Source organism: Lactuca virosa, chromosome 9 (assembly GCF_052849685.1).
Source record: "Lactuca virosa cultivar CGN04683 chromosome 9, Lactuca_virosa_CGN04683_v6, whole genome shotgun sequence".
Taxonomy (NCBI): domain Eukaryota; kingdom Viridiplantae; phylum Streptophyta; class Magnoliopsida; order Asterales; family Asteraceae; genus Lactuca; species Lactuca virosa.
The window spans coordinates 270335108-270352547 of record NC_136434.1 but is presented as its reverse complement, the minus strand read 5'-3'; the positions used below and the strand labels follow the sequence as shown (position 1 = coordinate 270352547).

At 37.5% G+C, this 17440-nt stretch overlaps 1 protein-coding gene across 1 annotated transcript; it reads left to right on the top strand.

The window, feature by feature from the left end:
• The first annotated feature begins 14706 nt into the window (after positions 1-14706).
• Positions 14707-15870, top strand: LOC145140535 (uncharacterized). The gene is made up of 3 exons (XM_079073995.1): positions 14707-15022; positions 15095-15519; positions 15580-15870. Exons 1-3 carry the CDS (start codon positions 14707-14709, stop codon positions 15868-15870), a joined length of 1032 nt encoding a protein of 343 aa, XP_078930121.1.
• The last annotated feature ends 1570 nt before the right edge of the window (positions 15871-17440 follow it).

Genomic DNA, 17440 nt, shown 5'->3' with positions numbered 1-17440 from the left:
GGACTACCCATAAGTCCTATTCATCAGCACCCTTAGTGAATCTACTTTTCCTTCTTTTTCGTATGTAAATCTTCTGTAGCTTTAAAGTCCATGCAATGGGCTATCTTTTGGATGTATGCAGTCTAACACTAGAAATGTATTTTGGATGTTGAAATGAAGTTGAATGAATGGTAATATTAATTCAAGTATATGTTTTTTCTATTTAAATATTGTGATTTTAGATATTTGATTTGATTAGGTTGTTATTTTACAATTATATCACTGATAAGCTTTTTCAGCTTATTTTAACTTCTGAACAATATCAATGTACTTTTTGACCGATGTTAATCTAACTAACACCGAATGATTAGAATCATAATCCAAATTTAACTTTTGGATGTATGCATTCTACACTGCAACTGTCTTTTGGATGTACAAATGAAGTATAATGAAATGTAATATTAAGTTAATTTTATATGTTATCTTTTCAAAGAATGGTTTTTTAGTCATTAAATTTGATTAGTTTGATAAATTTACCATTATATCCCTCAAATCACAAAGATCTAACAAAGAACTTGCAAAATTGTATCTAACAAAATTTCATAAATTTAAAAGGTTATGGTATAATATAAATATCAGCTTGCAAGATATAGCAGCCATATTCTCATTTTCCAAACCAAAGTGACTTATTTTATTGTTCATATTTCTTAAAGTTGACAAGTTATTTTTTTAACACTTTAACTTGGATTTTTGTTCCTTAAGAGAAAAATAATATAATGTTAGTAAAAAAAAAAGATAATATATATAGCGATAATAATAAAGGAATAGAGATCAAAATGATCAATTAACCATAAACTTGGGAAATAAGTTTCTGATTAAAATGAGTTATACATGGAAATAATTTAAATATAACCAAATTACCTGGATTTGGTACATCGAATTAATTATAAATAACATTTTCCATCTAATAATCCGTAATCAACTTAAATGCATAACCTACCAACTAATAATTCGTATCTTTTGAACCTTTCATATTATTTGCATATGATTTACTACAGAAATCCAACATATATACCGACATAAGATAACCCACCCTTCTCACTTCCGTGATTCAACTTCGTTATGTTCTTCTTCCTGTTTCTATTCATCTGTTAATCACATGATTAGATTTTTGTTTGAGTTATTATTTTCTTTTTTGGAGTTTTATTAGTATTTACAACATAATCTCTTGTAAAATCTTGATTTGGATTTAGTAAAAGACAAGTAACAGATGAATAATTACCGTAAAATTACTTTTTCTATAATACCATCATATTTTTATGTGCTAATGTAATATTAGTCGGTTGATTACCATTGTAAACTTGATGTTTTTTTGTTCAGAACTAAGAAAGAATCAGAAAACCTCAAAGTATTCTTTCAGGTTTTTACCATTTTACCCTCGATTTAGCTAAAACCAAATAGCCCCTTCATAATGCAAGTTTATGGTTTTGGTTATGCTACAAAACAGTAACGGAGTAACAATGGATAATTGGTAAAATACATAACACTGTTGTATAATTTTCAATCTTATGCTTTATAACTGTAAAGTACAAATGTAATTCAAATTGACTAATAAAGAAGTAATTTTTATACATTATCAACTGAGAAAATATTAAAACAATTAAACAGATGGTCGAAATAATGGTTTAATCGTAGTTCATCTTACTTCTTACAGAATCCAATGTATATGACCTTGAACAATGGAAGAACCAAATCAAAAGCCGCCCCATGCACACCATTGTCGGACATCACAAACGACAAACTTCTAATTTAAGTATTATCATTATATAATTCTATCGTATTAATTTTATTTATATATTCTTCCAACTTTATCATAATCAATTTTTTTTAAGAAAATAACTTCGACATACCATCTAATTGTCCAGTTACTCGAAAATGTACGAAATTACCTTTAAAGTCATCATCTCATAATGTCATACACCCGAATGTGCAACCTACAACAATTTCATCAAGGTCGTCACTTTCACAAATAACAAATCAAGGTAAAAATTTTAATAATTACTTTTATATTATTTTCACACCGCCATTGAAAATCATATAACGACTATTATAATTTCCAAATTTTTTAATTGTTATGGTAACTAATTAACAGTTGTAAACGGTTCTTGTATGTCACCCACTTCAAATTACCGAACAAATCAAAATGCCACAAGTTTCAAGGTTGTTAGGACGCGTCACAACTTTGGTAATAGTTTTCCTATTCTTATATTACTATTTATTATATTTTTTTCTTTTATTGATGATAAATTTACTTTCAATATATGTACTTTAATATTAAATATTGATATTTTGCTTGTATTTTACAATACAATTTTTTTTCTAGAAAATAATTTCTTTATACTGCCTAATTGTCGAGTTACTCGGAAAATTACCGAATCACTTTCAACATCATCCTCTCATAACCTTATAGACCCGAATGTGCAACATTCATTTATTTCATCAAGGTCGTAACTCTCACAAATCACCGGTCAGGGTAAGTATTTCATAATTACTTTTATATTAAGTTTAACTCCACAATGTAAATCATCTTAAAACATTTATAATTTCAAGTTATTAACTTTTAAAACAACCAATGACTAGTTGTGAAGGTTGAAGTACGTTCCAACTTCAAATGACCAAATTCAACAACTTTAAATGTATGCAAGACTCATCTGAACTATGGTCATAGATTTCATATTCTTTCATTATTAATTACTGCATATTATTTTTTATTTGATCATACAATTACGTTCGCTATATTTCACTTTATACCTTTTCTCAGCTTCCACTCCCCAAACATTTTCAACACATTCATTAAGCTTATCTAATGATTCAGTTGTTTCCAACAAATGTGCTACATTTCAAGAAAATAACATAACTAAATCCACAAGAGGGAAAGGCAAACAAACATCTGTCCCTTATACTTTAATTGTTCAGAATGACGTAACGGGTGACAATAAGACTAAATATTATTGAATAAACAAAGGTATTTTTTCTTTATAATTAAAATTTTTGATTTTGGTTATCTGATTAAAAAAAACACTTTAATACTTTCTTTACCCTTTTTTTATTTTAGGCACATAATATATCTAATTTGATGAGCTTTTTTGTTTCTTTATAGATTATTTGGATTTTGGTGATGCGGTATATGTTTGCTCGATATGTAAAGCTAAGGTTTGGAAGGGATAAGCAATTCGAGGAAATAAAGATTTAAAGAAAACCTATTATTTCATTTGTTGTTACAATGGAAAAGTAGAATTACTAACTCTTATTCACCCGCCTCAGCTGTTCATTGATTTATATAGCGATGTTACTTAAAAAATCAAAACTTTATACAGAATATTCGTCGATACAATATGATGTTTGCATTTACATCTATGGCTGGTAGGATTGATCATGCCATTAACTATGGAGGTGGTCCTTATGTTTATCAAATGCATGGACACAATTATCATATTGAAGGCAGTTTACTACCAGAGGAGGGAGAATTACAAAAAAATTTCCAGTTGTACATATACAATACAGATCATGAAGTCGACAACAGATTCACTGCATACGAGTATGTAAATACCTTCTATCATATAAGCACATATTATACACACATACTCTCTTTCTCACTCACTCACACACAAACACACACACACACACACACACACACACACATATATATATATATATATATATATATATATATATATATATATATATATATATATATATATATATATATATATATATATATCTTTTGTATTATATTGCATAATATTTATATCCATGATATTTTCCTTCTTAATGTAGTTCAAAGAAGAAAAAGTCAACATCTTCTAATTCAATGGCAAATCCTTTTTCACTCGAGTTCTTGACTGTTCATGAGTTGATGGGTTTATTGGATTTTATCAATCCATTAGTTAAGCAATTTAGAATGGCGCGTGATCGATTTGGATCAAATCCAACAGAGCGTATTAGGCTTAAATTGATTGAGACAAGGGAAAAGGATGGTAGACAGTATAATCTTCCTACCATAAGCGAGGTGGCTGCACTCATTATAGGTGACATTGATGGTTCCGATTCACGAGATATTGTTTTGAAAACACAGTTTCGACATTTTCAACATATTAATGAGTTTCATCCTTAGTATATTGCACTTCAATATCCTTTATTGTTCCCTTATGCCAAGGATGGATTTCGACTGGATATATTACATCGCGGTGTAGAAGAACCAAACTCCAAAGGATGAATAAAGCTAATCATGCTAGAGTTTTTCTACTTACCGTATACAACAAAGAGCTAATTAAATATCTTTGATATTACATTCCAGAAAACTCTTCCAATAGTTTTTGGTTTATTCCTATACAATGGTTGAAAACGACTGCCTTAATTATATACTGTTTAACCAACAGACATTACGTGTGGCTCCTTATGGCCGAGGCCGCTCAAGACGGAGTTGGAGATGCTTCTATGACGGGAAACTATCTCATTATTCCATCTTCTTTTACGGGTGTAGTCGTTACATGCAACAAAATTACTTAGAGTCTGTAACATCCGAATTTTCAGGTATGATAAAATGAGTATTATTTTCTAAGTTATGAGGAGTGACTCGACGAGTTGGCGCCTTAACACGTCGAGTAGGATCGCGACTTGGTGACGTGGAAAATGAATGGACTCGACGAGTCGACAAGCTGACTCGTCGAGTCAGCGCTGTTGGCAGAAACCCTAATTCTTTCAGGCTTGGGCGTATTTAAAGGCACTTATAGCCTCCTTGGCCCTTCCCACCAGTGTCTTTGTCCCTTGAGAGAAACCCTAGAGTTAATTGTGAGCTAGAGGGGAAAGAGGCTAATTGGAGGCCATTTCTTTGAAGAAGAAGGTCAAGAGTATTGCAAGGATCTCAGAGGAGAGTTGGTGGATCAACTTCATCTTTATTCAAGCTTCAGATCTGGTACAAGCTCTTGTCTCACTGGTGTTTGAATAGATTTCCTTTGGTTGTTGAGTTAGGGCTTGTAACACCATTTGGATCGGGTTTTGGGTGCCTCCAAACCCTTTTACGAGTTATTTTGTAGATCTGGACCTTGTGAGGTCCAGAGAACCAGAAAGTAGGAAGCCTTGAGAGAGTACCTTTCGAACCTTGAAGCTATGAAGCTTCAATGGAGTCATAATGGTGTATAGAGCAAAATACACCATGCATGAGCCTCAAGTTCATACCTTTACATGACTTTTGGGTGTTAGAAGGTCAGATCTATAGGTTAGAGAAACAGATCTGACCTCAGAAGGTCGTTTGAGCTTTCTTATGAAAGGAACTCGCCGAGTCCATGAGAGGACTCGACGAGTTGGATCGTGTTGCACCATGATTCGTGATCAGTGGTAAGACGTCGAGAGAAGGGTTAACTCGACGAGTCGAGTAAGCCCTTAGGAGGATTCAGAGGACACGCATGGACTCGCCGAGTCACCCGAGTGCACTCGACGAGTCTGGTCAAAGTTGGACCGTTGACGGAGGTTGACTTTTAGGGTTTGGTCAACATTTGGACATTGGACCATTGGAGGGGTAAAATGATCTTTTCCCCTTCTGAGAGGAAGGGATTAGTCTAGCCTATGAGAATCATTGTTGATTAAAAAGTATTATCATTTGATAGACGGAGGCTAGATCGGGGATATCGAGCACGAGAGTTTTCTAGACGTCATACGAGGTGAGTCTTCTCACTATATATTACCTAGAGTGGTAACTATGTGCAGACCGGAGGGTCTTGCGTGTTATGTGTATGTTTAAGTTTATGTGCATTGTGATATATGTATGCTATGTGTTATATAGACTGGACCGGAGGGTCCAACGATTTAGACCGGACGGGAAGGTCCAACGATTTATGAGGCCGGAAGGCTCAACCAGACCAGACCGCAGGGTTCATCGATTTATAAGGCTAGAAGGCTCAACCAGACCGGACCAAAGGGTCCAACGAGCTAGACCGGACCTAAGGGTCCAACGAGCTACGGGACTGGAGGGTTCTGCTGAGACACAGTGACCAGAGGGTCTTACAGAGTATAGCCTCGAGTGGCGAATTGGTTGTATGTGGTATTTTGGGGAACTCACTAAGCATTTATGATTACCGTGTTATGTGATATGTGTTTCAGGTACTACCGATGATCGCGGGAAGGCGTCGGCATGATTTGTACACACTGGAAAAAGATTATGTGTTGAGATTCTGGGATATGTTTTATTATGATGACATTCGATACATGAGATTTTGAGAATACTATATGAGTTTTATTATGTTTGAAAAATGGAAAATTGTTTTAAAATTGACGTCGTTACAAGTTGGTATCAGAGCCTTGGTTTGAGGGATTCGGATGCACCTTCAGGCGCATCTGAACTCAAACTGAGGATTTGAGGAAATTTTCATAAAAGAAACAATTTTTCTAAAAGAGTAAAAGATTTTTGAGAAGATCAGAACGGAGCAGTGTGTACGATCAGCCAGCGCCCGAACGGTGATTTCCCAAAATACCCTTACATTATGTGTTATGAGATATTATGTTATATGTTATGCATGGTAGACATAGGCTAGGTATTTCATATTTTAGGACTAGAGTGGCCTGATTTGTGATGCCTTAGCCTAGGAGTTGCTGTTATATGCGATGTGCCATCGAGTATGTGCTGAGTATGAGTCTCCATCAGGAATCCTTTTAGAGAGGGATCTGAGTAGAGGAGTAATCTAGGAGCGATACCTAGATGTGCATTTCAGGAGTCTACTGAGAGAGTAGTCGGATGTCCGCGTGGGGTAAAGTTGCTTGAGTTCGGTGATATCCTTTGAGTATGAGGAGAGCAAGTGGGTAATAACCTAGAGTGGTTTTACATGTTGGTAGAGGTTATTCGATGCCGGAATGCTGCTTGCTTCATGCTTTGTGGAACTCTTGATAATGAGAGTCAGCTACTAAGTGAATATGACGATATTCAGGAGGTAGATGGCTGGCATCATAAGGAATTCTTCAGTAGCTGATGGCGGAGAAGTGTGAGAACCTAGGAAGAGCCTAGGAAAGGGTGACCCTAGTCAGATGAGTACGCTGACAGAGTGGAGCATTTCGCAGAGGAGCGAACACGCGTGACAGGATTGGTGATCGAGAAGGTTGAGCAACTACTTAGGAACTCGGGGATGGTCCGTGTAAAAAGTATGGGTAGATGTGGCAGGTAGTATGGGCCCGTACTACTGAAACAACAGGACCCATACTCAATACAGGGAACATTCCGGAGGTTTTAACTAGCAGATCGAGAGGTGATTTCATGGTTCGAGTACCATGATTTGTAGCAGATCGAGAGGTGATGTCATGGTTCGAGTACCATGATTCATAGCAGATTGAGAAGAGAGAACATGGTTCGAGTACCATGATTCATAGCAGATCGAGAGGTGATTTCATGGTTCGAGTACCATGATTTGTAGCAGATCGAGGGGTGATTTCATGGTTCGAGTACCATGATTTGTAACGGATTGAGAAGAGAGAACATGGTTCGAGTACCATGATTCATAGCAGATTGAGAAGAGAGAACATGGTTCGAGTACCATTATTCGTAGTGGATTGAGAAGAGAGAACATGGTTCGAGTACCATGATTGTAGCCAATTGAGAAGAGATAACATGGTTCGGGTACCATGATTCATAGCAAATCGAGAGGTGGCCACATGGTTCGAGTACCATGATTCGTGGCGGTTAATGCTTCTGGTTTACCAGTTATTCTGTTGTGATTGGTTAGTCCGAGATCAGATGTGAAAGAGTTTGGGGCCAGAGGTCCATGTTGAACGAGTTTCAAAGAAGCATCCCTTGTGATGGAAGTCGAGATGATCCGAAGGTATTTTGGTGAGATGTCAGATGAAGTCGCAAGACTCAGGGATGAGTAGAGATGGTGTTTATGAAGGATTGCAGCATGAGTTGAGCAATCAGCCGATAGTGGAGATGTCACCTTCTGTGACATGGGTGGTATTATTTCCGTTTCCTGTGGGAAACATAAGAGGTGTTGAGAATTCGGTTTCGGAGCTTGGGGGTAGAACCCTGAGGGTTAGCATTGATGGCTACCTTCCATCAGAGTATTTGGGCAGTATGTCTGCCGAGAGGTAATGTTACAGAATGAGCAGGTTGTCAGTGGGGGACTGAGATGGTTACGGATAAGGATACACCCTATATGATCAATGTAGGGCATGTATTAGCTGCAGAGGCAGACGATCAAGAATAGGATGTTGGGGTTGTGGCTCTTATTGTCTATGATGATTATTGAGTGTGGTAATGAGGTCTCCGCTCTTATTACAACCCACGTGATGGAACGTTGGTTGAGGAGTCGAGAAGGAGGAGTATGATAATTCATTCTTTTCAGATTAAGAGTCCGAGTTACTACTGGATAGTTGAGATGTCCGGTAATGGGATGGTACGAGATTCTGTATGATTAGAGGCATTCATGATGAGAAGTTTCTGAGGATGTCATCTGAGATTCGGGGTACTTGGAGTTGCGGGGTCTCTATCGGGGAGACCACCGAGCATTGCGTAGTACCTTCCAAGAGTAAGTGTGATGTTCCTAGTGGGAACAGTCTGTGGAATAGATTATTGGTGCGACAATTGGTGATGGTTCGAACCCTGAGTAGGGGAGAACCGGGTATTTTATTGAGAGGATTAGAGATTTGTTCAAGAGCGGTTAGGGAACTGGATAGAGACATGCACTATGGATTCATGAGACCAGGGTTATTGGTGGTCAAGGCGAGGGCAGATCGAGATAATGCAAGTTGTATGTGTTAAGGAAAGGATGGGTGTCTCCACGACAGGTGGCCGTCGGTCGAAGACTGTGTGGTGGCTAGTAAGGATAGTTTCGACGGCTGGGAATTTATGGCTCAAGGTATGGAAATATTCCGAAGATACGTGATGCGTGGCATGAAGATTAGTTGTGAATCCTGAAGGAACGCATTGTGGTATCTGTGTACGATGCTGTAAGTAGGAGATCAGTGGTTGAGACAGGACACCATGAGGTTCTGTGATGGTGTACCGAGGTATCCGAGTATGATGTTCTAAATCTCGGATTATTGTGAGACTCGAGTTATGGGATGACGAGTGGGGTATCAGGTGTCTACGGTTCCAGTGGGAACCCTTTCAGCTAATTGACATCAAGCGAGATTATTCGAGAATGTGGATTGCAACAGGGAAAGGTGTTATGTTATGGCGGCTGTCGTCAGGAATAGCAACGCATAATTTGGGTAAACGTGTACACCTATGGTTGGTCCGCAGGGCATGAGTTAATATCGCAGTGTGGCGTCGACCTGTGGATGAGATTGTAAAGTGGTAAGAGCAAGGGCAGTAAGACTACGGGGAGCCGTAGTACTCACTATTCAGTGAGAGGTTGTTGTGATGATGCGGGGAGCCGTAGTACTCACTATTCAGTGAGAGGTTGTTGTGATGCTGCGTGGAGCCGTAGTACTCACTAATCAGTGAGAGGTTGTTGTGATGCTGCGGGGAGCCGTAGTACTCACTATTCAGTGAGAGGTTGTTGTGATGCTGCGGGGAACCGTAGTACTCACTATTCAGTGAGAGGTTGTTGTGATGCTACGGGGAGCTGTAGTACTCACTATTCAGTAAGAGGTTGTTGTGATGCTGCGGGGATCCGTAGTACTCACTATTCAGTGAGAGGTTGTTGTGATGCTGCGAGGAGTCGTAGTACTCACTAGTCAGCGAGAGAATGTTGTGATGAAGTATTCTCTGATCAGAGCATGACGCAGAAGATTTTTAGGCATGAGTAACCCCAATATTTGAGTTGTGGAAGCGTGGTGGTCGAACCAAGGGCGAGACTGGGGTCTCCATATTTGTCGGAATTCATTATATTCTGAATTGAGTAGTGGTTGTCGCGACCAAAGGGAAGTGGATCAGTGAGGAACGCATGAGTTACGGTTCATGAGTCATGTGTTGAGTGGTTCATTGGGACGAGTGGTTCCAACTCTGGGTCAGATCAAACTCTCGAGTTTGAGTTTGGCTCTAGTAACGCGTCAGGTAGGCGAGAGGAGATTTCAGATTCAGAGATGAGTTCCATGTTGAAGGGTATTGGTTGTCCTATGGTGTCTTAGACCTGAGTCGGTCAATTAGTTGGTATGGGAACCGCGAAACGCATGGAACTGATGAGTAGTAGACGACAGAGGTCCGGGGTGAGACGAACTCCGTATCCGCTTGAGGTAAAGCGAACTTCATGACTTGTGTGTCACACTGGGCCGAGATAGTTGTATTGATAAGGAAGTCAGTGAGACGTTTTGGTACATGTAATGGATAACCTTTGGAGGTTCAACTGTTGGGTCGAGAGCAGACCTGGCACTCAGTGTTAAAAAGGGGCATGAGAAGGGAACTGAGGTATGTTTGTCAGATGTCGGAGGACGCTTATGAACAAGCATGATCATTTTTCATGCCTGAGGTCAAGGTGTTAAGGGTTCGTTGTTCAGAAGGGTTGTGATTGCAGTACAGTGGATGAGTCCCTGGTGTAATGTGACCTTTTCACTCCTTGGTATATGATCTGGATTGTTTATCATGTCTGGGACGAGTGATCGGTAGCCAGTTTTGGGCGTGGACTTGTTTTTATCGGTCCCCACCAGAGAATCAGGGGTGCAGTGAGCTATCAGGGTTTATTATTCGAGGAACGAATAATGTAGTGATATCCTGAGAGGGCGGTCTGGCGGTGGGTCAGACTACTAAAGTTTCCAAATTCTTCAGAGTCAGAAGGGGTAGCGTAGTGGCAAATGGGTCTGTCCTTTTCCAGGGAGGAGTTCCTGTTTGAATTTTGGTGTCCAGAGAGGAAGATAGCGGTGGGGTATGAGATCCTTTCGATGGTACTGCTCGATTATTGGATTAGATCTATTCGTTGGTGAGGAGCGATTTCGAGGGCGAAATCTAATTCAAGTAGGGGAGAATTGTAACATCCGGATTTTCGGGTATGATAAAATGAGTATTATTTTCTAAGTTATGAGGAGTGACTCGACGAGTTGGCGCCTTAACTCGTCGAGTAGGATCGCGACTTGGTGACGTGGAAAATGAATGGACTCGTCGAGTCAGCGCTGTTGGCAGAAACCCTAATTCTTTCAGGCTTGGGCGTATTTAAAGGCACTTATAGCCTCCTTGGCTCTTCCCAGCAGTGTCTTCGTCCCTTGAGAGAAACCCTAGAGTTAATTGTGAGCTAGAGGGGAAAGAGGCTAATTGGAGGCCATTTCTTTGAAGAAGAAGGTCAAGAGTATTGCAAGGATCTCAGAGGAGAGTTGGTGGATCAACTTCATCTTTATTCAAGCTTCAGATCTGGTACAAGCTCTTGTCTCACTGGTGTTTGAATAGATTTCCTTTGGTTGTTGAGTTAGGGCTTGTAACACCATTTAGATCGGGTTTTGGGTGCCTCCAAACCCTTTTACGAGTTATTTTGTAGATCTGGACCTTGTGAGGTCCAGAGAACCAGAAAGTAGGAAGCCTTGAGAGAGTACCTTTGGAACCTTGAAGCTATGAAGCTTCAATGGAGTCATAATGGTGTATAGAGCAAAATACACCATGCATGAGACTCAAGTTCAGACCTTTACATGACTTTTGGGTGTTAGAAGGTCAGATCTATAGGTTAGAGAAACAGATCTGACCTTAGAAGGTCGTTTGAGCTTTCTTATGGAAGGAACTCGTCGAGTCCATGAGAGGACTCGACAAGTTGGATCGTGTTACACCACGATTCGTGATCAGTGGTAACACGTCGAGAGAAGGGTTAACTCGACGAGTCGAGTAAGCCCTTAGGATGATTCAGAGGACACGCATGGACTCGCCGAGTCACCCGAGTGCACTCGACGAGTCTAGTCAAAGTTGGACCGTTGACGGAGGTTGACTTTTAGGGTTTGGTCAACATTTGGACATTGGACCATTGGAGGTGTAAAATGGTCTTTTCCTCTTCTGAGAGGAAGGGATGAGTCTAGCCTATGAGAATCATTGTTGATTAAAAAGTATTATCATTTGATAGACGGAGGCTAGATCGGGGATATCGAGCACGAGAGTTTTCTAGACGTCATACGAGGTGAGTCTTCTCACTATACATTACCTAGAGTGGTAACTATGTGCAAACCGGAGGGTCTTGCATGTTATGTGTATGTTTGAGTTTATGTGCATTGTGATATTTGTATGCTATGTGTTATATAGACCGGACCGGAGGGTCCAATGATTTAGACCGGACCGGAAGGTCCAACGATTTATGGGGCCGGAAGGCTCAACCAGAACGGACCGGAGGGTCCAACGATTTATGAGGCCGGAAGGCTCAACCAGACCGGACCAGATGGTCCAACGAGCTAGACCAGACCTAAGGGTCCAACGAGCTACGGGACTGGAGGGTTCCGCTGAGACACAGTGACCAGAGGGTCTTACAGAGTATAGCCTCGAGTGGCGAATTGGTTGTATGTGGTATTTTGGGGAACTTACTAAGCATTTATGCTTACCGTGTTATGTGATATGTGTTTCAGGTACTACCGAGGATCGCGGGAAGGCTCCAGCATGATTTGTACACACTGGCAGAAGATTATGTGTTGAGATTCTGGGATATGTTTTATTATGATGACATTCGATACATGAGACTTTGAGAATACTATATGAGTTTTATTATGTCTTAAAAATGAATTTTTTTTTTAAATTTACGTCGTTACAGAGTCAATGACATTGGTTAAGTGGGTTGGTTATCCAGATCTTTTTTTAACCCTTACATGGAATCCTAAATGGCCAGAGGTAATTAGATTTGTTGAATCTGAGAATATTAAATCGGAAGACAGGCCCGATATTTTGATACAAAAATTTAAAATAAAACTTGATTCACTAATCAGTCGACTGAAGGAAGAAATTTTTTTGGGTGAAGTCGATGGAGGTATAAATCTAAAATGTCATTATTCATTATCTTTTTTAATGATTTTATAATATTATGTGTTAACCAACTAACTTAATTGCCTCATACTGTTGTATATACCATCGAGTTTCAAAACAGGGGTCTTCTACATTGTCGCATATGCTTCTTTTTAGATAAAAAATGTAAACTTCCAAATCCCGAAGACATAGATCGTTTTATATGTGCTGAATTGCCAGACAAGGAGCTTGAACCAGAATTGTATCAAATTGGTTGTGACAACATGATACATGGACCATGCAGCAATGAATTTCGATTTATGCCATGTATGAAAAAAGGAAAATGTCCTAAAGGATTTCCAAAAGACTATACAAATCATACATATATTGACGACGATGGTTATACGGTTTATAGAAGACGCAACAATGGAAACAATATCGTGAAAAACGATGTCTCTTTGGACAACAGGTATAAAAAATCATTTTTTATTCATATGTATATTTAATTATGTATAAATTTTTTCTTTTATATGAAATATATGTTATATGTTTTAATACATAATATCCCTAAACAAGTTACAATATCATGTACATTGAAGTTTATATAAATCAAGTTTAAGTCATGTAAACTATTCATACATCGTTTTTATATACATTTATAATATATCATTTAAATAGTTTATATAATATAAAAATTATAATTATTATATATATTTATTTGTTTTTTCTCTGTTTTAAAAATAATATGATTTTAATGTTATTTATGACATGTTTCTTTCCTTTTTTAGATATGTTGTTCCATATAATAAGATATTTTTGAAGAAATATCAAGCGCATATGAATCTTGAGTGGTGTAATCAACTTGGATCGATAAAATATCTTTTTAAGTATATTAACAAAGGACCAGACAGGATCACAACCTCTTTTTATGACTCCGGTAATAAAAAAAGCAACATAAAGAAAATAACAACCGTGATGAAATTGTTGACTTTTACAATTTTCGTTACATTTCGGCTTGTAAGACATGCTGGAGACTTGTTGGGTATGATATTCATTATAGAAGACGTCCTGTTGAAAGGTTGTCCTTTCACCTTGAAGACCAACATCCTATTCTGTTTAAACCATCCCAACGTATTACTAATATTGTTTCTAAACCAACTATTGTTACTTCTCAATTTTTGGCTTGGATGGAATGTAACAGCTATGATGAAAAGGCACGAATGTTATCATATGTTGAATTCCCAAGTCAATATGTGTGGTATAAATCAGATAAAGTATGGTCAAGAAAAAAAACAAAGACAAAGTCACTTGGTAGAATTAATAACGTGTCCCCCAAGTCAGGTGATGTTTATTACTTATGCATTTTGCTCAACAAAGTAAATGGTCCTACTTGCTATGAAGATATCAGGATAGTTAACCGGCCCGTTTATGAATCTTACAAAGATGCTTGATACGCTCTTGGTCTATTAGACGATGATAGATAGTACATATCTTCTATACACGAAACACATCATTGGGCCACTGCTTTATTCTGCAGGTCTCTATTTATTATGTTGATTATCCGATAGTCTATCCCAACCTCATCATGTTTGAAAGAGACATATAATCGTCTTTCTGATGACGTCGTTTACATTCGTGAACCAGCGTAACAAGTACACTTTCAAATAATCTAACCCATTTACATACAAAAACGTTCTTAAATTAATTGATATTACAAATAAATAATTTCATAATTTTTTGTCTTTTCAGGCTTGAAGCTAAAACCGGAAGCAATTTTCCACCTTACGTTGTCATAGACTGAGAAATCTTTATTGAGTTGTGGACTGAGTCTGAAACAAATACCCAATATGCCATTACCTGATCACAAATATATTCAGGATTCTTGCAATATGTTAATTCAAGATGAGCTTAATTATGATCCGGCCAGTCTTGAAGTCGAACATCAACAACTGCATTCCAAATTAAATGTCGAGCAAAAAAAGGTTTATGTTACTATTATCAATGCCATTGACAACAAAAAAGGAGGTGTCTTTTTCCTGTATGGTTATGGAGGAACAGGAAAAACATTTGTTTGGAAGACACTGTATGCTGCTATTAAATCTAATGGTAAAATTATTATCAACGTTGCTTCAAGCGGAATTGCAGCACTCTTACTCTCTGGTGGTAAGACAACGCATTCAAGATTTCGTAAACCAATCAACTTAAATGAGGATTAGTTTTGTTCTATTACGCCAGGTAACGATGTAGCTGAGCTGTTGAATAAAGCTACACTTACCATATGGGATGAAGCCCCAATGATTCACCGTCATTATTTCGAGGTAGTTGATAGGACCCTTAGAGACGTTATCATTTCATCAGACAATAATAAACCATTTGGAGGGAAGAACATTGCATTTGGAGGTGACGTTCGACAGATTCTTCCAGTAATACAAAGAGGAAATCGTGCAGATATTGTCCAGGCATCATTTCATTCATCAAGATTATGGCGTGAATGTACAATTTTACATTTGAATGTAAACATGAGGCTTCAACTCGGATGTCCAAACAATGATTTTGAAGAGACAAAATCATTTGCTGAATGGATTCTTAAAATTGGCGAATTTACTATTTGTGGCCCTAATGATGGTGAAGTTGAAGTTGGATTTCCAGAAGATGTTATCGTTCCCACTACGGGTAACCATATTCATTCAATTGTATCCACCATTTATTGATTCTTTCAGAACCATCTTGATGATCCATCGTATTTTCAAGATAAAGCTATTTTGGTCCCTACAAATGAAGAAGTCAATGCTATCAACGCCTACATGTTAGAATTGATGAAAGATGAAGGGAAAATGTATCTGAGTTCAAATTCTTTATGTAAGACTAAGGCACAAGATTCTTTTGAGGGATCAGTATATTCTCCAGATGTGTTGAATGGTTTTAATGCTTCCAGAATTCCCAACCATAAACTTATACTAAAAAAAGGTGTTCTGGTCATGTTACTTCATAATATCGACCAAACCAAATGACTATGCAATGGTACTAGATTACTGTTCTTAAGGCTTGGAAGACACGTCATTGAAGCCCGAATCATATCTGACAGATTTTTCAATGAGACTACTTATATACCTCGCATGAAGTTAACCTCGTCTGATAAAAAAAAAATTTGATTCCATTTTCAGTGGATGCAATTCCCCATAGATGTTTGTTCCGCTATGACCATTAACAAAAGTCAAGGACAATCATTATCAAATGTTGGATTATACTTGCGTAGACCTGTTTTCACTCATGGTCAGTTATATATAGATGTTTCCCGTGTCACAAGTAAAAAAGGTTTGAAGGTACTCATATGTGACGCGGAAGGTAGTTCAACTAATAAAACAAAAAATATTGTCTATAAAGAGATCCTACAACAATTATAGATATTTATTGATTTCAGTGTATCTTCTACACATTTCAATAATACCAATAGCCATAAAAAAATTTATTATTATGCAATATCTATAGACGTTTGTATGTTTTTTATGCGTTACTCGTGTTTACCGCAGGTTATAATCTAGTTTTTTTTTTTTTTTTTTTTTTTTTTTTTTTTTTTTTAATAATACGAATAGCATTTCAATGTTTGCATAAAAGCGGGATTTTTTTTTTAAATATAACTCATTCAGTTAATCTATTAATTTATCATTAAATAGTAGTTATGAATGCTCCTTTACCACCAAACTATTTTAATTTTTAAATATGTGTCTTGCTTATTCTACTATTCTACCCCAATTTTTGTATACGTTTTTGGGAAAAAAAATTAAAGCAACCAGAATTAATTTAATATATAGGTTCTCAATCAAGGCAACGGCATCATTTTCTTGATATAACAAAGACATATTGCAATTTCATATAATAGCATAGAATACGATGAAATTAAGAAGATTTGCTAATCGATCCAAGAATGTGATAATCATGGAGAAGATTCTTTAGATCTTGATTGTTCAATAGTGGAAACACAAATTCATGCATGATGATGGTCATGAATAAAGAAATCAAAAGATTGTGAGCTATTTTTTAGTTCACACATGTTAGGCGATCAAAATTTTGCATGCCTAATAAAGTCGGGGGACAAAAAAACAATTCTAAAAGTTTGGATAAGAAAAAGAGAAGTACTTAAATACAAACTATGAGATCGAGTGATTTTCTAAGCATAAATTTATTTTGATTCATGATTAAGTGACATTTATAACTTTTCTGAAATAGATATGTGGTATTGAATATTAGACCAATCAGTATGGAACCAAAACGTCGTGGAGGAGCCTACGTGGCAACTCCACAACGACATTATAACACCATGAACCGGTGTTATCGCATGCAGCGTTGTAAAGAGAACGGGCCAAAACGTCATTTTCCATCAATTAGATTTCTTTCTTTTCTCTATCTCTCTTTCTTAACACATGTTATAACATTGAACACCATTTCCTATCTAAATGGTGTGGTGTTAAGTGTGATGTGTCATGATGAGGTGACAATTTTTTGGTGTTATAACACCCACCCATACCCAATGCTCTTAGGTGATAGACCCTATGTGAACACAACTCGAGAGTATTAATTTTC